Source organism: Plutella xylostella, chromosome Z (assembly GCF_932276165.1).
Source record: "Plutella xylostella chromosome Z, ilPluXylo3.1, whole genome shotgun sequence".
Classification (NCBI taxonomy): Eukaryota; Metazoa; Arthropoda; class Insecta; order Lepidoptera; family Plutellidae; genus Plutella; species Plutella xylostella.
This window is the reverse complement of record NC_064012.1, coordinates 15965560-15989553: the sequence shown is the minus strand read 5'-3', so window position 1 is coordinate 15989553 and position 23994 is coordinate 15965560. Positions and strand designations below refer to the sequence as shown.

The 23994-nt window shown below is 41.9% G+C and overlaps 3 protein-coding genes across 12 annotated transcripts in view; 1 reads left to right on the top strand and 2 right to left on the bottom strand.

The window, feature by feature from the left end:
* LOC105391481 (GRB10-interacting GYF protein 2) overlaps positions 1 to 480 on the bottom strand; it is a 45894-nt gene extending 45414 nt beyond the window's left edge. For 3 of the 7 annotated variants that reach the window (XM_048632984.1, XM_048632988.1, XM_048632987.1), the window contains exon 1: positions 87 to 351. The gene's annotated coding sequence lies outside the window, so the exon portion shown is untranslated. Of the gene's footprint in view, positions 1 to 86; positions 353 to 373 lie in introns of those variants that run through there. The other 4 variants (XM_048632989.1, XM_048632991.1, XM_048632986.1 and 1 more) reach the window with 3 other exon arrangements.
* Positions 481 to 956: 476 nt separating this feature from the next.
* LOC105391483 lies at positions 957 to 2780 on the top strand. 4 transcript variants are annotated; one of them, XR_005254965.2, is made up of 3 exons: positions 958 to 1531; positions 2220 to 2278; positions 2494 to 2780. XR_005254965.2 is itself a non-coding variant. In XM_038121723.2 (2 exons), exons 1-2 carry the CDS (start codon positions 1174 to 1176, stop codon positions 2225 to 2227), a joined length of 366 nt encoding a protein of 121 aa, XP_037977651.2. In that variant the 5' UTR covers positions 957 to 1173; the 3' UTR covers positions 2228 to 2279. The 4 variants fall into 4 exon arrangements, 2 of the variants coding, with proteins under 2 accessions (XP_037977651.2, XP_048488329.1); XR_005254964.2 differs by having other exon boundaries at positions 959 to 1540; XM_038121723.2 differs by lacking the exon at positions 2494 to 2780 and having other exon boundaries at positions 957 to 1531; positions 2220 to 2279.
* A 343-nt stretch (positions 2781 to 3123) lies between these two features.
* The window catches only part of LOC105391484 (proton-coupled amino acid transporter-like protein CG1139), a 47059-nt gene continuing 26188 nt past the window's right edge, over positions 3124 to 23994 (bottom strand). Inside the window, exons 2-6 of the mRNA XM_011562964.3 lie at positions 8744 to 8829; positions 7376 to 7516; positions 6796 to 7068; positions 6069 to 6626; positions 3124 to 5386 (exon numbers count right to left, since the gene is read on the bottom strand). Of these exons, the coding sequence (XP_011561266.1) occupies positions 4972 to 5386; positions 6069 to 6626; positions 6796 to 7068; positions 7376 to 7516; positions 8744 to 8829 (1473 nt within the window). The 3' untranslated portion in view covers positions 3124 to 4971. The remainder of the gene's footprint in view (positions 5387 to 6068; positions 6627 to 6795; positions 7069 to 7375; positions 7517 to 8743; positions 8830 to 23994) is intronic.

Genomic DNA, 23994 nt, shown 5'->3' with positions numbered 1-23994 from the left:
CTATCTAACGACACGTATATTTTCCAACATGACACCCATTGTAGGTACCAACAACAATGACCATTCTATCACCCTGTGTTGCTTACCTTATTGTTAGATAAATAGAACAGAACACTTTTCTTCACATCACAATGAAATACACAATAACTGTGGATCCGAGCCCGGCGGTTTCCGACTTTTACAACCCGTACATACCTCGTGTATATCGGGTATGATGTGAAATAATCGTAATCATGGATCAAGGTGGCAGTAGGCTAACAGGATCTGAGAAATGTTACACCGTTAAAGTCACTATTCCGTCTAAACACTATTGAGGTCTTAGGTGTTAGATTTAGGGACAATTAGATAGTACACAGCATCAAAATATAATTACCTAAGGGCTTCAGCAAATCAAAATTAGACGCACGACACAGCAGACAGCAATATGGCCGACCAAAGAGAAGAACGCATGCACGTAAAATGTTGCCAGTGATATAAAAATAATCTACCATTGTTCTCTGCTACCTCAGAATAACAACGGCTTATGGCAATTTTTTGTCAGTCATTTGATGGACATTGGCCACTGGCCCTTAGACTAGAATATTATAACTGGCCTACATAGACCACCATAATGTTGGCAGTAATCAGGTAAACTTTGCAGTATTTCATTATGTTATCGCTAAATATGATGATGTGTATGTCATAAGGAAGTACTATGGAGTCTACGGACGTTATAGTTACAGATTGATGTACTAATGTACATGCGGGATCATGATAAATACATTATAATATCCTTTTAAGTACACAAACAGGGCAGAAGTAACAAGTACAAAAATTCACCGTTATTATTCTGAGAATTGATCTGTGTCTATGGTGTCCATATTTTTTACAGTGTCGAGAGTTCCGATTGGTTATTATTTTAAGGAAAGTATTGATTTTTACCACATTCACAGACTACACACACACGTAAATAAATACATAGTAGGTACAAAGGAGGACGCAGCCCCGCGCACCTGTCATGGCCGTCAACATCAACAAAACAACATAGACTGTTGTTTTCCCGGAATTGGCATTCGCATTATTGATTTTTCGGTCCGGTATTGTGGTATCCATTATACTCCCAGTGCGTATCGTGTAACACCCAGACCGAATCGGTCGCAGCTTGCTGTGCTCTCGGTCTTTGTGAAATCCAAGATGCCGGTGAATACATCGCAAACTCATCTTCTGGTGGCGGTGACGACGCAGCCGATGCGCGGCTTCAACACCGAGCAGGCGGAGCAGCTGAAGAAGGAGATGCAGAACCGCGTGTTCGAGCAGATCCTGGCGCCCGCCGTGAGCCCGGAGCCCGCGTTCGCGCCCATGTTCCGCGGCACCACCCACCTGAGCGAGGGCTTCATCAAGATGTGGTGCGAGGACGAGGCCACGCTGGGCTGGCTGAAGCAGACCGTGGCCACGCTGTCCTCGCCCATCCCGGACACCAAGCTCGTGGTGGTGCGCCAGCTCGAGATCTCCAACAAGGCCCGCATCGGCCTCCTGATCGAGGCCGCTGACGGTGAGTCAGGTAATATTGTTTTATACTTAATCATGGTTTTAGTATATATTAAAAGGGATTTATAAAAATAGACTTATTTTCTGTTCTCATATGGTAAAAAGATGTTTTCTATGAAATAGTTGATACAAAGTTACCTACATAGATTCCTTTTCAGCAAGGTCGTTAAACTGCCAACTACTGGGGTCTCTACCCTATTTCGAATCTGTTTCTACCTATTATCAATTCTTTGTCTACTAGTTACCACTTCAGCTTGCCTTCAAGGATATTGTTATGCTGGATTCAGTTCGGGGTCTGACCACATCCAGTTTGCTTAATGTTCAGCATTAACATCACCAGAACAGTTGAAGAAAGGTTTACTCAATAAGAATTAGAGTATACATGGACCATGTAAAGTTCAGAATGTTTAGATGCTACTCGTAATATGACCGGGACCTTCGGCATAGGATTCAGGGTTGCTAACCACTTCACCATAGAGTTGTCCGGGACGTCAGCTAACTTGTCTTGAAAACAGTTTTCGGGTTCATAAATTTTGACTCCGCTACCCCAAACTAAAAGCATTTTATACCGGTCAACCAGATTATTGCTCTTTTTCTAAACTTCTCTGACCCTAAAGACAATGCCATCCATGTGTGCAGCAGCCCAGCAGTGCCAGCTTGTGGTTTAATGGACTTTTTTTTATTTGTTTCAGCTGAGTAGCAATATGAGTTTCCTTTTCACCACTGCGAGAGCTTGCCATTGGATTAAAAGGTAATTATTTTAGATCAGTTGATTATAAATACATATTATTTTTAAAATAGAGAGCTTAATATTAGCCCTTATATCTTTCCATTGTATGATAGTGAAGTAGCGTGTATAAGATCATTATAAATAGTTGGTCTTGTGTTGAGTGGTCCTCTGCTTTGCTGTTTGAGCTTCTACTACGGACTTGTGAAACTACAAACAATCTCTTGTTTCTGTTGCAGGAAACAAACAAGACCCCGCAAGCCCCCACGTCTCGGCCTCCTGCTCGATGTCTATGATCTATCCACATTATAAATGTCAACTTTAATTTAGTCTGTAACATTAAGTTTAGTTAGGGTACATATTTATTATTTTCTATTTAACCATTAAGATTGAGTTACTCTATCAAAATTTGTGATGTGTAAACCTTTAAGTTATTGTTGGAATTTTTATCTAATCTATATTATTACTTACCTAAAAGGTACATGAATGTCATGATTAACTAAGTGTAGTAAAAAATCAATCCTTACACCATTGTTTCATTGCATTCCCTCTTTTAATACTATAATGTCCCTACCTATACGATTACTACCTACACATAGTACGATTAATGTTAGCTATGAAAATATAGTCTTCACACTTAACATTTAACATAATCTTACAAAGTACTTATACATTTCGTGGTCGGTACACGAGTAGGTGTGTAGGCGACTTATAAACAACTGGCTTATTTAAACTGTTCTATGAGTAGATTAGCTGAGGCTAATTAGTTGAAAATCAAATTCAACTTGTTTTAAATACTTGATTTCGTCTACCTAAGTATAATTTTTTTTTTTTTGCATATCGATGATGATGGCAGTAATTGAAACAACTTTTACTTAAAGACGAAAGTTTATTTTAATACTGTAACAAAACAAACACTTATCTAAAATAGAAGGTAGGTATATGTTACCAAAGGATGGTGTAGGAATGATATACGTGAACCGCGGTGGCTGGAGGGCCGGAGCCCCCCCCACCGCCGCGCCCGGAGCCCCCGCCGCGCCCGAACCGCAGCCCCGGCCGCGCTGAACTCACATACATCATTCATTATTAATTCATTTATGTTAAAAGACAAAGTATTTTGGTCAAATTGACATCATCAACAGCAGAAATTTTATCTGAAAATATACTCTATTATAAAAGTTCAATATGTTTACGATTATTCCTTTCAGTTTCATCAAGTTATCTTTCACAGTCATACTTGTGTATCTTCGGTTTATCTCTTTGAAAATAATCATCACTACATTATAATAGGAGGGTTCTATAATCTATTTATTACTACCATAGAAGACTGTTGCTGTCTCGTGTCCAAGGCAAAAGGGCCCTGATTATATTTCAATCATAAACAATCGTCTGCCGATACTAAGTTCAAATAATAATAAAAATATAAAATAAAATGACATCACAATCGTACCAATAATGCCTATAATAATAATACATTAATGCCTATATAATAAATAGCCAAAACATGACTTATTATTACACACAGGAACATAAACCTTACGATTTATTTCATTCCAAGACCCATCGCTGGCAGAGACCGTGGTCCGTGGTCCGTGGCCCTGCCGCCGCGAGGGCCCTGGCACAGCCCGCAGCCCTGTGTTGCATGCTACTAGGTGACAGTCATTCCGTGGATTGTCCTGATCCAGCAGTCATTATCTAAGTTACACACAAAAGGCACCTAATAATCATCTACTCAGGCACTTATCTAAAAGTTACATTTTAATGCAACATTAACGTTATTTTTTAACATACTTGTCAAAGGAAGTGGTCAAAATGTACTCAAAATACGCAGTAATCAACATTTTTTGTGGTCATGCCAAATAAAATCTTAGAAATTTTAAATAACATTGTACATACTTATAAAATTTTCATTGAATATTTCCCTAGATGGTTAATAATTATTCTACGCGATATTTCATATCGTCAGCACTTACGTACATAATAAATACTCACTATGAAATAAATGCTATACGAATAGTGTAAAAGCTCGATATGAAGTTCCTACAATGGCGAGTATCGACGGAGTGTGTGTGGCTGCGCTGTGACGCCACACTCCGCGGTGTGTGCCGTCACCAACACAGTGGACAGGAATATTAAACCCCAAAAATTGCAACCAATTTTAAACTTGAATCGTCGTGAAGGCGTCGGGCGCGCCCTCCACCCGGCGTACAAACGGAACACCTATGTACCTCCTACGCGTCTAATTTGGCCCGCAACTATCAGAAAGTTTTAGTTCAGTGATCTATTGTATTGTCCACTTTTGACGTAAACCTATCTAGTAGGTATCTTTAATTTATTTGTTACATAGTTATTCTAAAATTTTATCACATTTCGATAATGCACTAAAAATATTCTCACACATTTTCATAAAGTAATCTATGTTCTCTATGGCTACAGAGATTCGGGGCTAAACGAAGCAGAACACAACCTAATGTACCTACAGCATGAACAATTTCTAACTCAACTTTAGTGCGAATAGTTCCAAACAACAGACTTTGAGCATTACAGAAACTAAATAAAAATAAAAAGAGCAAATTAGTCCTTATTCAAAAGATTACACTTACAAATTAAAATATGATAATACGAAACTAAAAGCACTTTAATTGTTTTGTTACTTGTTATAATGTAGCTTTCTAGCCGCTAAGATTTGAGCTGGGAGCTGGGGGAGGAGGAGGCCGCTACTCCTCGCCGTGGAAGATGTCCATGATGCTGACGTAGGAGCCGGTGAGGAAGCCCAGGATGCCGAAGCAGATCAGGAACAGGTTCTTCCAGAGGATCCAGTTGAAGCGGCCGAGCCCGTTGGGGCGGTCCCAGTAGGTGACGGTCTCGATGACGGAGGGGAAGATGAGGCCGAGGAAGGACAGGCACACGGCGCCCACCAGCGAGATGAAGGGGCCCAGGTTGGGGATGGCGATGGCGATGGCGAGCGTCATCACGATCAGCGCCACGCGGATGCTGTACTCGGCCAGGTTCCGCCGCGCGCCGAACCAGTGCCGCACGTTCTTCCAGATGATCTCCATGGGCACGTAGAACTGCAGGCTGTACGTGAAGAAGATGGCCACCGCGATCATCAGCTTCACGCACTGACCCAGGCTGGAAACACAAACACAATATTCTTTGCACATGAAAACAGTACTTAATATAGATCTACCTACTTAGAAAATAATACTGTGGCTGGTAACTATTGAATCAAAGTAACGATACGTATATTAAGAAAATAACCATGCAGCCGATGCTGGTGTCTGAAGCATAATTTCGTATTCAAATTGATTTACAAAAAGCTTTTTAACATAATGTATGCAAAACTACTCTCATAATCGCTTGAAACAGAATGATACTTGTATTTACTAATGCGTTGTTTTGTGGATGCATGAAGGCAGTTAGCAAGAGTTTTTTGAATCACCAAGTAAGTATAGTAATAAGTACTATTTTATCTATCGATAGCTATAGCTACCTACCTACTTTATTTCTTTTTATCGTTCTAATCTTAGTCAGGGGCTTAAAGTATCAATATTTGCTTAGGGGCGTCTGTTATCTTCAGATACTTCCGAGTGAAATCTTGCCTACCGGAGGTAAGTAGGTGCTATCGTAAAATGGAACATTATGGAGTGACAAAGCTATTAAAGTGACGTGACGACTTGGAGCAACGCAGCACGACAGAACGCTCCGAGATATTTTGATACAATTAGATTGGTCACAAAAACTTATTCATCTTTATTGATAGTCTCAAGTGCAATTGCAAGTACCTAACCGTAAACCTTATGAAGTAACTTACATTTCGTCCTGCGGCAAGTTGAGGGTGATGCTGCCCTTGGTGTCGACGCCGTACTTGAGGTAGCCGAAGTAGCCGACGGTGGCGTAGAGCGAGACCACGAAGAACATGCCGGTGTTGAGCACGCCGGGGCAGCCGATGAAGTGCGTGGGCGTGCGCATGTTGTTCTCCAGCGGCATCACCACGCCGATGCCCTCCAGCGCGAAGATGGCGGTGCCGAAGAACGTGGGCAGCCGGTCCAGGCCGGCGAACGCCTCCCGCTCCGACGTGCTCGGGATGTCTTGGAACAGGTAGTACAGCGTGATGCCCATGCCCGTGCCCACCAGCAGGTTGGCGATCATGGAGAAGGGCGCCAGGTACTTGAGGTTGCGGATGAGGTTCATCATGATGAGGAAGGGCAGCAGCGCCGCCATGTACCAGCGCAGGTGCAGGTCCTGCGGCAGCACGTCGGAGCCCTGCGCGTGGTGGTCCACCACCTGCTTCACGCTCTTGGCCACGAACACGATGTACACGCAGCAGCAGCCCAGCAGGTCGATCACCAGGAACATGTTCACCATGGCCCTGCAAACACAAACACCAATATATTATCATATTGCGCTAATTAATTGCATGTGCTCTTATACAGGACTATTTCATAAAAAGCTTGCCCGAAAGATGTTAGAGCTACGTTGTCATATTTTGAATACACAGTAAGTAGGTAATTGTGAATGAGACCAAACGCTATACTAACTTGGCGAGCCGGGAGAACTTGTGCACGGCGGGCGGGCCGCAGAGGAAGGCAGCCTCGGCGGTCTCCGCGAACCCGAGCGAGGGCTTCTGCATGCGGCGGCACAGCTCGTGCGCGGTCTTCACCAGGATGTGCACGCAGTACGTGCAGATCAGCCCGATGGAGAACGTGGCCGCCAGCCCGAAGTACAGCCCCGCGTTGAGGAACGCCATGGGCATGGCCAGGATGCCGCTGCCCAGCGAGCCCTTCAGCAGGTGGATCAGCGTGTCCAGGTCGCTGCGGGGATTATACCGGCACTTTAGAAAAGGTACAGATACGTTCATACCATCTTTTATTTTATTTATAAAGGTTATTTGTATTCGTAAAAAAAATAAAATTAAATGTGCCGCGGCAGTTTACACCTTGGGGATATGCACAAAGGTTCCATTCGAGATAGCCAGGTGCAGCTGCTCACACCCTCATAGAGAACAGAATAGATGTGCCGTTTTTCAGTAGAGGTCAACTGATACAGTTTCTTATTCGGTTCAGTTCTTAATGTTCAACAGGTAAGTAACCTATAGTTAAATTAAATATAAGTACTCACGAGGTAGGGTGGGCAAGTTTCCGGTGCTCAAAAGGGTTGTAGTCCTCGTCAGCCTCGATGTCGCGGCCCGGGATCTCCATGAGCGGCAGCGTGGAGCCGGCCTGCTGCTCCACCGGGATCTCCCTCGGGTCCACCTTGTACCTGCACAGTCAACCACAGTCACTGCCCGCTCCGCCGCGCCGCCGCCGCTACTTACTCTACGTTAGAAGTGTGGGTGAACAGTGTAGTACGAAGGCAGCACAAAGATGTATTGAAAGACATGTAAAGCGCCACGTTTCAAGCTAAATGAAGGTTTACGGTTGATCGGATGTGTGAACTGTGTGATGTACCGCGTGTGGAGGCCGCGGAGGCGCGGTGCCCTCGTGGTGTCGGCCGGGCTGATGCGGCACAGCTACAGCTGGTGCCCGCAGTGAGGGCATGGACAGTGATCGCGGGTATGTAAGTTCATGAAACTTTTACTCTTTACGTGTTTGCTTGTGTTAGTGTGAGATGTGTTACATTAATTATGGTCTCGAGTTTATTGTAATAAGTTCTTTTAGTGTGCGTTTCACTCTGTTAAGACTTGGCATTTACAATATACTCTTCCAGGCCATAAATTCAATACAGCTTTACGTTATTTGGACATAGGTATGATGATTTAATCGTTTTATATTAAATTTAGTTTTTGGGTGTAAACCACAATCTATGGATGAAATTATGTATTCGTGCATATGAGTATACATACAGATTAAGTTTGGTGGTAAATGTTTGAATATAATTATACTTCAGTTGTCTGATACTAGAAACATAAAGCTAAATCAAATTTGTACAAAACAGAGGGGCCCGGAAGTGAATACCGAGCCTGAACAGAGATGGCGCACAGCATCGACCAAATTATACCAGAACCAAACAACAATAATAATTAAATTAAATTGAAACCATAAAAATGGAATGATGTACCGGTGTGGTGCTCCTGGGGACCCGGGCGCGGGGCCCGCGCGCCGCCGCCGCCGCCGCCGCGCGACCGGGCGCGGGGCACAACCGACTACTTAACAGTCAACATACAATATAAAATACCATTTTAACGATACAGATAGATCCGTCAACGCTGTGCCCGGAGGAGTCACCTCCGGGCACACGCTACCGTCACATACGGCTATTAAAACCAAACTTAAACTCTCTTTTCAATGTCCTGTTGAACAAAAATGTCAATGTTATATTAGTTTTAACCATTTTCACACACATGAAATGACAACATTCAATCTTTTTGATGAGGTAAAGCTGTGAAGCATGCTTTGATTTCATCTCAGTAGTTACGAAGCAGCAGAACAAAGAATGTTGGATGGAGATGGAGGGCCGGGCGGCCTGGGATCGGAACCGAACACTTACTTGACCATGACGACATCTGACAAGTCATTTCTGACCCCCTTTTTCTTAGGATCATATTCGGCGATCATCGGCCGCAACTGCGGTTTCTGGAACAATACAGACTTGAGGTGAGATAAGGTACATGAGAAGGGGCGAATGCGCGGGCCGAGCTCCTGCCGTCAAAAACAAATACCTATGCTGTATTTAAGGATATTGGATTGATTTGTGTCGATAGTGTTGCGCAGACGCCACAGTTCGTGCCAAGAAGCAGTTGCGTGGTCGCCACAGGTTGCGACACCGCGCTGCCGCCGGCGACGCGACGCGGGGCGACACTCGCTGCAGTTAATGCCGAGCCTGCGTGCTCAGCACTAATTGTACCAAGAAACATGCCGCCATTTACCAACATTCATGCACAGGATCTACAACCTATAACTAACAGTTTAATTTGAATTATCTAACTACATGTAGGTCTGTTTGTATCTATTCCATAATCATAGTTTAACTACTCTGTACCTGCCTACACGATTACGCGATACGTAGTTAGATAAATCTATTTCTGTGTTCAGTTCAGCTGTTATGGTTTGTGAAACTCGTACCTAATTTACCTATAGGTTCTAAATTATCATAGAATTACGCGAACTCGTGTAAATATGTGTATGATGATTTTGAATCCTATAATCGTTATATCAACATGTTCTCGTAGGGAACCCTTGAAAATTAAACATAGCGTGCACCCTAGGACCCGCTCACTGGATCGGCCACCCTGCCCCGGGGCAGCGTCGTGCTGGCTGACCCGCTGAGTAGGGGGTCCGAGGAAGACGCCGGCATGCAGACAGCAGGAAATCCACATTGCTAGTTTGTAATGATTCCAGTGAATCTGTGACGCGGCGGGGGATCGAACCCGCGACCGTGTGTGGACCACGTGATCACTGACTATTTCGGGAGGCTAAATATAGCCGCGGCACAGCAGTCAGCACCGCCGCCGCCGCCGCCGCCCGCCTGCCAACGTCCACTACCAGCGATACCACTATTTGCCTAGCTAGATGAGTTTTTTGACCTCACGCTCGAGACGAGATTGCTATTTGCAAGTCTGCAATCGATCAGTATCATGATTCTTGCAAAATATTGTACCTAGACGTTTTAAGTTCCGCTGTATTTACAAACAAATCTGTGAAACAAGAATTTTGTTTCTTACGCACACCTATGCAGTTATGCACGTAACCCGTCGGGGCTGGGTTGCAGTTTGTGTACGCTCGCGGTTGCTTGGAGCTCCTGCTTTTATTAGCGAGGGAATGTGTACCGGCGTGTATTTCCCCGCAATCAATGGAGGGTCCGTTTATGAATTCACCCCTTTCATGTGAGTCACATGCGGGCAGGCTGCACGCGATCTCCCTTCTTGCAAGGAGCTTTTAAATGGGGACATAACGTGAACCTAAGGCCTTAGGGCCGAAGGGTGAAATTGGGATGGTGAGGTTAGCAAGAACAATGCCTGTTCGCGGCCGGCTGTCTGGAGGCTGGAACCGGATCGCCAGGCGGCGGCTGCGGGTCACTTCGCGTCGTCTTTTGTTTGGACACCAAAATAATCAAATTGAACAACCAAGCAACGTCAATAGCCGAATTTACCTGATACCTATATTAAATCAGCAACCAACGATAATAAATAGTAAGTAACTTCAATCAATTCGCAATGTAATAAGTGGCGAGATGGGTGCAGGGTGCACAATACAATGTCACGATCAGTGTTGTGTGAATTGGCTCGGGAGTTAGGTAACTCGCGGGTCAATCACAATCAGGCCACGATGACGTCCAGCGCCCCCTCGCCCCCCGCGCCGCCCCCCGGCCCCCGTCGTCCCCCTCACGGACTAAGGACAAGGCTACAACCGCTGATGTTTTTATTACAATGACATTGATTGAAAGAAATCGAGTCGCGATCGTCGCCAATTCAGCTGATCAACGATGATTTAGATAATTGAAGGCAAGAACGCCTTCTGGCCGCTTTCAATATCAAATCTGCCTATACATAGATACATTTCCTAGTATGTTTTCCTTGTAACTTGTAACCACATGGAAAATATTTGCTATATACTTAAGTTCGCAAAGCAATTTATACTTTGTAGGTACTAAAAAACAAACACTCACGCCTTCTACTAATGTACTCCCTTGCGGGGTAGGCAGAGGTGCATTGCTGCACCCACTTTTCGCCAGTGTTTATGTTAGTCCCAATGTAATAGGGGGCGGGCCTATTGCCATTTCACGGGCACATCCAAGACCCGAGAACAAATATCTGTGTTTAAACAAATATCTGCCCCAGCCGGGAATCGAACCCGGGACCTTCGGCTCAGTAGTCAGGGTCACTAACGACTAAGCCATTCGGTCGTGTAGGTACTAACTACCTACATAAAATAAATACAGAAAGTTCATGCTTCACTGAAAATAAATACATATCACATTAAAACGAGCATGAACAGTAGTGCATGGTCTAATACATGTACAACACCTATAGGTACTTATATGTAGATCTTTCAGTAGCATACTGAGATTGTTGTCAATGAGTAGCCGAGCAATGTGCTTTGAGAAAAACAAATTATCGCTCTCTAAATAACCATATATTTAGTTTGTATCTAATATCTAAATGTGTTGCTTTCACAGAGCTGAACAAGTTAGCACGAGGAAAAACCACGACAAAGTAACGAGCAGTGCGCGACGCTTCTAATAGCAGGGCATTATCCGAGTCAATACAATCCATAAGTAATACTAAATTACCAATACATGACCGTACAGTAGGTACACAATATATGTATACAGGGGCAAGACTTGGAAAATTTACAAAATTAAATTTGAAATCACCATAGAAACGTTGTTGGTCACTTTACTGTTAGTGTGGTAAGTTATTAAGTTATAAATATTTATAGCAGAATTATTTTTTTTAGAAATTTCCGAATGTCCTGGAATTAAAGTTATTCAGTAGGACAACCGGAGTCACCACGTTTTGTCTTGCTACATCACTTTCGCAACAGCCTGTATAACAGAAGCTGCACATGACATTAGCTGGACAAAGGCAGCGTCGTGATCAGCGGCGGCCGCGTCCGTCACGACCCGCACACGAGCTGGACCGTGACGTGCGACCGCTGGACCTGAGCCGAAGGTCACTGAAGAATCACTTCCCAGTCGGACGATTCTGAGATAGCTAGATAACGCCGTCCTAATGTCATTAGTTTAGAGGTAATTGATGGCTGATTCAAAATATGGAAGCAGTCGTAGTAAAGGGTGCAGAAACTATGAAAAGAGCTGCAGCCGGCTCCAGCTTGAGCGAAGAACGGGTCCAGGCACGGTCATCGTGTTTTATCGGACCGTAGGAGAAAACACTAGAAAGACTATACAGCCTGAGACCATGTCGATAACATTGAAAACTTAATCGTCATCGTCAAATTTTTACAGACAAAGTTTGTTGTTTACCTAAGAAGTACAAAAAATATGTAAATACTCGTATATTTCAAAACAAGATATATTTGTATTATGACTATGTGGTTGACTTGGACTAGTCGGCTCGAGCTAAACTTAGCCGCATGATGAGAGAAGGTGTCGCCATTTTGTGTTTACGCATCCATTTAGCACAGCTCGACCTCGCAGGACTCATGGAAACAACAAGCGATACATGTCATGTATCTGTCCCCACGCCCCCGGCCCCGGCTGCGCGCGCCCCCGGCCCCGGCCCGTGCGCCTCGCGGCGGCGGAGCCTGCGCGCGGGGCGCGGGCCACCAGGGCCGCAGCGCCGCCGGGAGACGCAGCCTGCACGAGACACCAATCAATAACCCATTACTTCTGTGGACTGCATCCGAAAATGAAAGTTTCATGCGCAATAGCACCCCCGCGGCTGCACTCCGGCAGAACGGAGCTTATCGCTCTCAAGAGAAGGTTGCATTTCGGTCGCGTCTCGTCCTGCATCCATCTCGCGCCACACACACACTGGCTTGACTGATGTCAGACACAGCCTCTATACAGGCTGCTCTGCATGGAGAAAATTTGAAAAACACTAGGGGCATTTCATTACAGTGAGGTTTGGATACGGCCTAACTGCTGGAATCTACATAATATATGCAGTACTCTACAGCTCGCATTAGAAAACGTCTTAAAGACAGACAAAGATAATGTCTTTTGGTCTTACCAAGTTCGTACCAATTTTATTAGGTACTCTTGATTGTTTGAGAGTACATTCATCGTGATTCGTGAGTTGTACCATATTTATGTACTTATTAATGTTTCAGGAGCCCCCTGTGTAACAGAGAGCGGCTCAGATTCCTGTTGCCCGCGGAGACTGTTCTATAAATAGATTCAACGGGAATATTTGGGCGGCACAATAAGTCCCCCCCGCAAGTGGAACCGCTCCGGGGCCGCCCACGATACACAAACAATAGGTAAATTACGGTGTGTAGGGCCTGGCCAAAGGGGTCACTACAGATAATATTAGGGCCTTCCCATGCTCTGATGGAAAAGTTGATCGCAAATCAGAATCAGCAATCAGTTTACAAGTTAATTCTATTAGAGCTGACCGCTCGCAATAATTACATGGTGCATCCTTGTAATTCATGTTGCCCCAGCATCTCTGGCTATAAATAGTTTCCGCCCCAGCCGAGCGCCCGCCCGCCCCGGTGGAACCCCGCCCATACAAAAGCAGATTTCCACTATTTCAAAATCGAGGCGTTTTCCACTTTTGTAAATTTTGAAATAGCGACCAGGCGCCCAGGAGATCCATGGAGGCTCTCTGAGCTGCAGCGAAAAGCAAACACATAGGTACATGGACAGTATGCGTTTCAGTTTCAGGATCTAATATGTTATACATTTAACACGCATACACCTGAAGTGATCCGGACAGTTAATTAATTAATTTTAATAATGCTTATTACAAAATATTATCAGTAGATGAATTGTTAGAATAGCAATATGAAGTAGGTTAAAATAACATCATTTGCATTACGACATCGACAGGATGCAATTGCAACCAGCATTCAATAGGTACGTGGACGTGGTACCTACTTAGATTTTTCACTATAAGTAACAAGGCGTTGTGTGTTCAGTGAGATGTAATAAGACAGACAATCATTTCCAAATTAAAACCTACTACTAATATGTGGGATGCTGCATGCAGGGCGGGCGGCGGGCGGCGGGCGGTGCGATGCACTCTGCCCGGGGCTCCGCCCCCGCCCGGCCGCCCGGTGCGCCCGCCTGCGTGCTGCGCCGGCCGCGGGAGGTATTGACCGGCACCGCCGCCAGGCTACCAGGACACCATGACTGAGAGCAGCTAAACTAGCCAGTTCTTTAGAAAGCTGATGGTTTGAGTTTTAAGTTAAGAGGTCATAAATAAAAGTTTTATTATTTATTTTACATAGTTTATCGATATGTTCATCAGTATTATTTAATTTAGTTCTTAACTTATTAATGACTTAACATAATTTATGAAATAAGAATTTTTCAAAATATATTCATAATGTATATGTTTTAAATAAACGCCAATTTATATTTGAATGGTGGTATTAACATTGGGACCCTAAAATTCTTAATTTTATTATGTCATTATTAAACTCGCTAATTTGCTGAAAAGTTCTGAAAGCTCTGTTGTGGCATACTCTCCTGGTGCCAGCGAACTATCGACGGGACCAGTCCGGACTACTGAATTATGAAACTCGGTTTCCACCAAAGCGGAGATTGGAGAAGAGGAGGAGGGGTTTTTAACTGTCAAATTATTGTTAAATACGTCTTCATTATTAGGTATTCTGATGCTATTCTGATGGCAGAAATTTTAATTTTAATACTCTCAAACATTGAGTATGAATGGTCTGGAGACGAAATAGGCAGACTTTCCCCTCTGGCGGGGTGGTAGGCCAGAAAGGCCCACCGATTTATAAAAACTAGTTGCAGTCGCAATTTTCACTAGACTCAATCTAGTTGGCAAAGCGTTCGTTTCATAGAAAATGATTTGTTTACATACTAAAATGACAGCTTCAATTCATAGAATATCCGGATTCCGGATTTGATCACAGATTTGGTCATGGTCTATTGTTATTAGCTGTTTCCTAGCAACCAATGTCAAAAAAATGCAATAGTGATGTACCGGTATGTAGATATGTATTAATCGACAAAAAAGGTCATAGTTGGGAAGCGTCCGTAGTCGAATTGTCTTCAGTAATCGTAACTGATCACTGAGGTTAAGCAACAACTGACACGGTCAGCCATTGGTAGGTACAGCATGAGTTACCGATTTCAAATGGTTCTTTTCTGGACGCTTCCGTGCTTCGGACGGGACGTTAAGCCGTGGGTCCCGGTTGCTGCTTCGGCAGCAGTCGTTAAGCCTAGTCAGAGGCCGCCCGAAGGGGCGGCTTGAAAGCATCTGACCGTCGGGTTGCCCACTTACTCGACAACTTCAGTGCATTGTACTCATTCAAAAACGGCGATACGGCTCGCGACCTATCACGTGAGTATAAATGTACAGCGAAAAGCGGGTGACTTCGTTTATTAATCATTCCTAATTAAATTTAACTATACCTAATTAATTTGAAATTAGTATTTCTAACCCATGTTCTCGAATTCATCGATAACACTTATCGATAATTGTTACATCCATTGGCAAGAAAAATGAAGACACTGTGTTCATTATTAAATGTCACTTCACGTAACCCTTATTGCTGGGAATCAAAACTCATAATCATATGTCCCATGACACATAATCATGGTAAACGGTAAAATTTCCCCCCGCAAAAATTGGCAGACTTTTTTGTATCAAGAAAGATCGCTATGACGCTTCCCGAGGGTACACCCGAGTCCGCGTTGTTCTATGCTCTCAAACTATAGCAAAAGATGACGGATTTACGGGGATCAACGGGGATACTCATAGTCGAATTTTAATTAAAGAGATTAAGGTTTTGACAGCTTTAAAATTAGAATATGTGCCTTCAGAATCGACATCATTAAACCACTAACACCCTAATGGGGTGACTCAAGGCGTAATATAGTTCGGATAGGAGATGACACATGTGCAATCGGGGCCAGGTGTCGGCTGAGTGAGACAGCTATATAAATGTATCGCCTCGTTGAGTGAGTACTTGCAAAATCAATAAAGCAATGGGATGCAACAACAAGGGTGCCTCCCAGAGGTAGTGCGCTGACTTCGGCGCCTCTTTGGGCTCCTGGTGCCGCGGCGGTCCTGCGCACTTGCAGCTCACGCAGCTTAACGCTGTACTAGTTATTATTCTGTGACGCTTTTAAGGATCAACAGCTTGGAGTTCCGGGAGTCTGCCCCATGCATAGACGCCTGCTCCGCTACGCGGCTGACAGTAGCATGTTTACGATGTTAGTAGGTACATAATTAATTATATTTTAAGAAAGAACGTATTGTTCTAACTTCTAAGGGACTATAGTATTTGAAGTGATGAATTAGATAAATTAGGTGCCAAGAAGCTGTTCACGTTTATTAGGTCAGGTTTATGTTGTAAGTATAGCATAGAATGACGAGTACTTGTTCTTACTTATTATTCTACGGTTGTAGGCGTTGTAGCTAGACTGGCTGAGCTGAAAACTAAGGGATAGGTATACATTAAGTATAAAGGTTCTAACTCGAGAGAGCAACGCATAAAAAAATTATCTTCACCTAGAATATAACGTATATGCAATTATGCATGCTGCATTTGTGGTCAGTTCTGGCTGTTTTTGTGGCGATGCCGGCCAAATGTGGCAGCTGGCTGGATAACACGCACGCGGAGGGCGATTGTTTAGTTTGACTAAATGTAACATGTTGGATTGTGTGTGACTTATGTTACGTGCCATATACAGCCAACGACGAGGCGGCATCACAATAACAAATACCAGGATAGAAGAAAACATGAAAAATCTTTGTACATTTAAATATCTGTGTAATAATAAGGTTCATAGCGCTTTTCTTAACACATGGGAGCTTTTACATGTGTGTGGTATTGAAATTGATGGTCGTGTGAACTCGTGTCTCGACGTGTTGTCATAACTGGAATCACTTGAATGTGTAGTTGTAGGAGTGGGTAGGTGATCAATAATTGGTGATTGAGATGTACCGAACCTCCGCGTGTTTCATGTGAGCCTGGTACCTCAGCGGTGAACGATTTGCGGGGTTCACATGCATGTATTGCGTATTCAATGCACTATCAGAAAGACATCATTATTTCTTTTAAAACACATGTAATTAATTTTATTATTTTAAACCTTTAGAAACCCTTCTCTAGTAATTTATTTATAATTTATTTGTATTGTAATGTCAAACGATTGACTAATAAAAACATTTTAAACCGTGAATCTCCCTAATAATGACTTGCCCGACTCCGACTCCGACTACACCCTAATAAAGACAGTTTAACCACGACGACCCTTAATTTTGACGAGTGAGTTAATAATTCATATATAAGTCAATATATTTGGATATAATTTTTCTATATAATTTAAACTTAGTATATAAGTTTCCTTCATTGCAGTAATAAAATCTTTGAACGTTCACCGCATAAATTAAAGATTAAGTACAAAAATGAAAAACTCCATGAACCGTGCCCTACTTTGAGAGTGATTACTTCCTGTTTGTGTGGTGATCTTTGATGTTGTGATTGTATATCAGTGTGTGCTTTTCAGCCTTGTTCAGTCAATTGTAGCTTCTGTTATGTTGGCGCTAGGGTTCGATAAAGCTTTGATTTAACTTGCAGAGTGCTAGGTTCCCTAGTAGTAGTGCTTTCACGAAGCTTACAGAGCTTACAGTATGATTGCTGTTTTGTGCATGTAGTGGTGACTACAAGAAGTGTCTGTGTGTCACACTGCCACTTGCTCTACTGTATGCACTCCCGATACCAAAATCAAAAACGCAAAGGTTTGAGGTTATGAAAAACACTCTTCCCTCAAACTACTTCCCTCAACGCACCTCGAACATTAATAACCAAAATGTTCAATGTGATCACATAGACCTTGTTAAGGTAAGTCAGTTTGATCAAAAAAAGACACGGTCGCCGGATTAATTTTAGAGAAAATAAGTAGTATTAGGGTGCAATCATCAAAAAGCTATTTCAACTGAAAATTATTATGAAATTCTCAAAAAATCAGTTGAAGTTTTGAAAATAATCATATACAATTTTACATGGTTGATATCGATCTTGAACTTATATGGGTCATGATAATTATTTTTTTACAAAATCGTCAATCAAGTAGCAATCGGCCTCTAATAGCATTAGCGATGGATGGACAACCGATGTGCAAGTGAGTTCCTGTGTGTGGGCTACTGCTGCTTCAGGAGGCTGCGTTCGTGTGGCGTCCAGCGTGCAGCACATCCAGGTGTGCAGCAGTGCGCCGGGAGCGACAGAGACGGAGCTAGCGTGAACAGTAGTCAACGCCCTCGGTATCTCTGTGCTGCTGGTAATACAGCACAGCCGCTGTCCAAGGTTGTGCACGGTACTGGAATTGTCCACAGTGAAACTACGATTTTTTACTTTGACCAAATTTCTATATACTTATATATGTGTATAAGTATATATATATATATATATACCTTTTTGCAACAGCCTGTATAAACAGACCCAAGTCAGGTTTTAGGATATAGCAGTCACTAAATTAATTCAGTATCTGATATAAATAATATTCTGATAACTCAAAGCATTTTTTTGTAACGTTCGGTAAACCACTTGAATGCTCCGTTTCCAAACTTTAGCCCCCCAAAGCTCAAAGAGAAAGTTCGGTAAGGAAACAAGACATTTATTGTTAACTTTTTCTTCATTAAATAGTATCAAACTTTTTATGTACAAAAAAGTTAGCGTTTCGTTGTTGTAGTTCTACTGGTACGCTCGGGCCTCGGCCACGGCTGCAGTAAAGCGCTGTCCATAATCATGCAATGTCTGTCCCAGCCTGCAAAACCTCCATCAGGCGGCGCAATATCCGGACATCCGGCAACGCAGGACACGACGAGGCGGCATTTCAACTAGCGGTACTAGGAGAGGAGGAACCTCCACAAATATTCACAACATTACTTTGTATTGTCACTGTGTGTTATCTGCACACCACAACATCGGCAGTTACCTGTATGTATCCTTCGTACGAAGTCGCTTATGTATTTTAATCGCAAGTATATAGCTTTTACCAACACACTTATATGCACACACACATGACCGATTGACTAATCGATACTAGACTCACACTTCGCCAGTTCTCCTAATTATTATAAAACATATTATTATGACATATTTTTTATACTTTACCACTATCAAACAGGAGTTAAAAGGATAATAGGGTGAAGGTGTTTACGTTTTTTTGTTGTTTTTCTTTTCATGGGCCCAGAACACAATATCGTCATCAAGCCCTTAACCATCCACTGTTAGATGTACTTAGTCCTTTCCCAAGAAGTCCCCCGACACGTAGCATCCATCAGCCTCCCTTTCCTAGCCCTTAGCGCAATGTACTGAGGATGGGAGACGAATCCAGCGGGTCAGGAGAAGAGGTAAAATACAAATATGCACACAAGCGGATCATTGGTACAAAATATGATATAGTCTACATTTGATTATGGTTATGAATAACTAATGAAAACCTAACATTTAAATAGGTTCGAACTAGAAGCATACAAAATCTCAATAACCTATAACCTCCATATTCCCGATTTCAGTATCGGGAGTGCATACTGCAAAGGCTGTAGCAGTGTCGAGTACATTATGTACTATGTAGCACCAACACATTCTCAAATCCAAGTACGTACATAATACACATTGACACACGTCGTAGTATTGGAAAAGCTTCGTGATATCAAAGCACACACAGTAAAATTCAAAAGTTTATTATGCTCGTATGCAAGTGATATCAAACCTTAATTTGAATGTGTTAGAAGTTACATTAGAATGAAAAAGGCAGATTTCCACACATAGACATTAAAAAAATACAAAGTGTTTTATTGGAAAAAGGATTACCTATCGTTGACTGTGACCTAGGTCATGGTTCAAAGAGTTCTTAGTATTCCTACAGTCCTGATAACTTCACTTGAAATGCCGCCTCGTCGTTCTGAGATATCATTCTGAGAGGAACCAAATCGACATTAGACAGAGTTCTAGTATCTAGTCCGGACTACTCCGGACGTACATCGAAATTTAAAAAAATTCTAATTAGAGGGATACTTATTTTTTGCGTTAGACGTTTGTTCATAAACTACAGGCTGATTTTATATAAATTTTCGATAATTTAAATAATTTTGTAAACTTTCCTGGAAGCATTTATTTTATTTGGCATTTATAAATTCAAAACTTGTAGATCCTGTGGGCTATGGTGTCCTAGTACAATGGACACGCCGCGGACGTACATTGGGTTGTTGTACATTGTGCAATGTGCAATGTGCAAGTGCGCTGTCTGCATGTGTTCCTGGTGCCAGAACCGTTCAAGGAACGATGTGATTGGGGGCGGGGGCGACTTGTACAAAGTATTGACCGGAATTCAAGCAGTTTTACCAGGAACCAAAAGCTTCAAAGAGCTTTTGACAATTTTCTTCAAAGATCTAGAAAATAAATTATACAAAATCCCCAAAATTGTAAAGACTTCATTCAGTAAGATTGACATCCAGTTATTTTTTGGGTTTTTCTAAAAATCCTGAACTGAACAATTGAGTTCAATGCAGTTATATCGAAAAAGCAGTTCAATGCACATTTTCTTTGATAAAATTTGAGGACTTCATTAAAATTTCCGACATCACCTAAATATTTTTATTATTGGTTTAGATAATATTTACGTTGTATTTGAGGTATATGTAAATATACCCACTTAAAACGTTTACCTAATTTATTTTGGATGGAAGTGCATTATTTCATCCATGCGCCAGCGAATTTCACGTAGACGCACAAAATTTCCGCAAGTTCGTTTTTCCGCTTCAGCACCAGGCGCTCATAGCCTCACGGAGCTAGACCTGAAAGGACCTAGTCTGTACTGTGGGAGGACTACCTGATAGTAACACTATGGAATTTCAGCTGTACCGCGTAAGGGGGAATCTGCACCTCAAGGGTTGCCAATAGGCTTTCCTCCACTGTACACATACAATGTTGTTGCATCACTGACTATTATTGATTTTACAAGTACGCTCTCAAACTATGACGCAGCACACCACTACTGCTGCAGTTTGAAGCAACACATATTGTGAAGGCTGAAGTGACTGAACTGAGTTCATCCCTCTCTTCCTTGCTCTTTCTCACAGTTCACCGGCGAGTTCACTTTTCATTACTTAGTAGTTTCATGCGACATATTACTTTTCAGTGGAAATCATGAAACCTCTAGTGGTGAACGAAGAATTGCATAAGGAATCTTCCACATCTCGGAATAACCTCAGGGGTCAGGGGTAGAGATCGCGCACCAGCTGCTCCAAGATTAGGGTAGGGTAAAACAAAATTATTTTATTTTTTTTACAAAATTTCGTCCTCTATTTCACTTTCAGTACCTATCCAAAGAAATAACATGAAAATATATTGAAGAGAATAAAAATGCAAAATACCACATTCAACTTACATATTTAAATCATTCAAACGTAAATCACAGAAAGTATAATAGGGTTTTATACTTTTAAAATGATTTGAAAGAAAGTTAAGTATAGAACAATAATATGTACTTGGAACTCATAGCATAATAGTATAGCAAATAGTCACTAATTTGTCTTGATTTAGATAGTATGAACGAATAGCTGATGCGTTTCTGTGAAGGTGAATGGAATGCAGTTTGCACGGAAGCTTCAGCGAACGTTCTAGCAGAGTCTGCGGCCCCGGTAGCCCGGTGCGGCCGCGATGCACTTGCGGTGGAGGCCACACGAGCTGCGCTCACACGGACACCGACATTTAAGCTTTACCTCTATTATTTTATGTTTAAAATTATTAGATTTGCGATTCATTTAACTATGAATACCTGTTAAATTAACTTTTTCAGTGCGATTTCATTTTAAAGTAACGATTCTGAGTTGGTTGTGCTAGTAAAATTTTATATTTATCCTTCAAACAAAATCAAACTCTACAACGCTGTATTATATAAGTACACAAAGTACACGTTACTCGTAAGTTTGTCTACATTTTGATGATTCCAAAAATAGGTTTATTAATATCCTGTAAGCTGTACTTTCCAATTGTTATTAACTATATATTTTCTGCCTGGCCTCATTTTATCTTGTTCATGAACAAGTCGACAAAAAGTCGTAACCTATGCAGCGACGACGCGGCTTTAGCAGAAGTCGCGTCGTCGCTGCATCATCTTAATCATATTCCATTTCCGGAACCCCTGAGCGTTAATGACTTACTGCTAAGTCTTATCTTGTAAAAATTTGAATGCTGCCTACAGAAATCAGGCCGCATAAAGTAACGAAAAAGCCATCTGTTTTAAAGCTATCACCGCACAGGAAGCCCAGATGCAGTAAGTAGGTACATCTCTTAACCCGTTTCGTGCTGGCGTCCTCGGGCCCTCCACGCGCGGCGCACCCGCCCGCTGCTCGCAGCTACCAGGGATGCATAGATCGTGAGGAACAAACTTCACTTATCAGTACACACACGGGACTACCTCAAAATTGCATTCGCATAGAAAAACGTGAACAAAGTTCATAAAATAAATTATGTAAGTACTTACTTGAATTTTACAATTAATGTGAGAATAATTTTTTTATTTAGATTAACTATGACAAAATAATAATAAATAATAATAATATTAATGATCTGAAAAATTTAATTTCAAGGTACTTAGTTATTTATCTTAACTAGCTAAATAATTTTACTTTGGTTATTTACATTCATAATTAAATTACTCTTTTTGCTCCACCGTGTGTTTCTGACTTCTCTGCTAAAGTGAACCTCCTTTCAGTTTCTGTGTTCCTGGTGTTATAACCTCACTATTGCTGTGCCTTTGAGGTTAAGAAATTGTATTGAAATGATAAAAAGCTTTATTTAAAGCCTTCGCGGTAGATTTCTGGTAAATATCACAGGAATAAATTGTCTTATATCTGTCATTATAGGTACATGTTAGTTACAAACATTCATACACGATATCAAAAATTGTGTAAACAGTAACTATATATTCTAACCGGTAACTTTCCAGTAAGTACTGAATCAGAAATGTTAATTAATGCGAGTGATTAGTAGACGTACCTACGTTGCGGGGTATGAATGTACTAGGTAATCTTTTCCATGAAAGCTATCTAATCTAAACCTACATATTAAGTAATATACCAAAAGGTTAAATGAAAGTCAGTCTGTATGAAAATAAAGTACAGAATCGATAATGTAGCTAAAGACAAGAGTGAATAAATATGTACATATTTAATTTTGTATCTTTTATGTTATTTGGTAATCTGATAATTTATTAAAGTGTGAAGTCTAGAAAGTGTATTTTCAAAGTTCGATATTTTGAACACTTATTTTTTAAACCATAAGTCAGATTCTCAAAGATCTTATATTTAAATTTAAAAAACCGCAATAAAGTATGTCTATCGGTTATAGTTTAAATAACCGAATTGATAAGACCTTGAGCAAAGTGGGCAAAGCGCATTAACCCGTGAGGGAATTTGCACAGAAGTTGCCCTTTGCACCAGGAGAGCACATCAAGTAGGAGTAGTTGCACATGACGCCGCCCGCCCCCGCTCCCCGCCCGCCCAGCCGCCGCCCTGCCGCCCCCGCCCCTGACTAACGATCCTAGACTTATGTACGTCATCAATTACAACCTGTGCAACAATGCACAATGCACATGTCTCGTGCTGTCAGCAAAGACAAAGCAAACGGAAAGAACATTATTTATTATACATTTACAATCTTTGTTTTTCAGGAGTTGGTAAAAGTAACATTCATACACTCACGGGCAATGAAAAGGTTCTGAGAAAAGCACCAAATTGCTCCTAAACGAAAAAGGCTAGCTTAATGACGCCTTCTGCAACATTGAAGTACATTTGACAGAGCATAAACGGTAATATTTTTATGAAATTAGGTATAAGTTATATGTTTAAAAATTTTTGGTTAGGTACTTTGTGCCGGCATTTTGTGAATGGAACTTTTTCATTGCCCGGCAGTGTAATAAAAGTTAAAACAGATTTTTAAATGATTGATGTTTTTTTCCGAAGGATTATGAACTCGCTCGTGTCAAATTGCCAACTGGCTGACTCCACATCAGGCTGTTGCTAATCTTATTCTTACAATTCGTAAAATTCAATCCTAAGAAATTTCACCTTTTTATAACATTTTAACTCTCTTTTTATAAGGGGGGTAGCTGTTATGATGCGCTGCTAC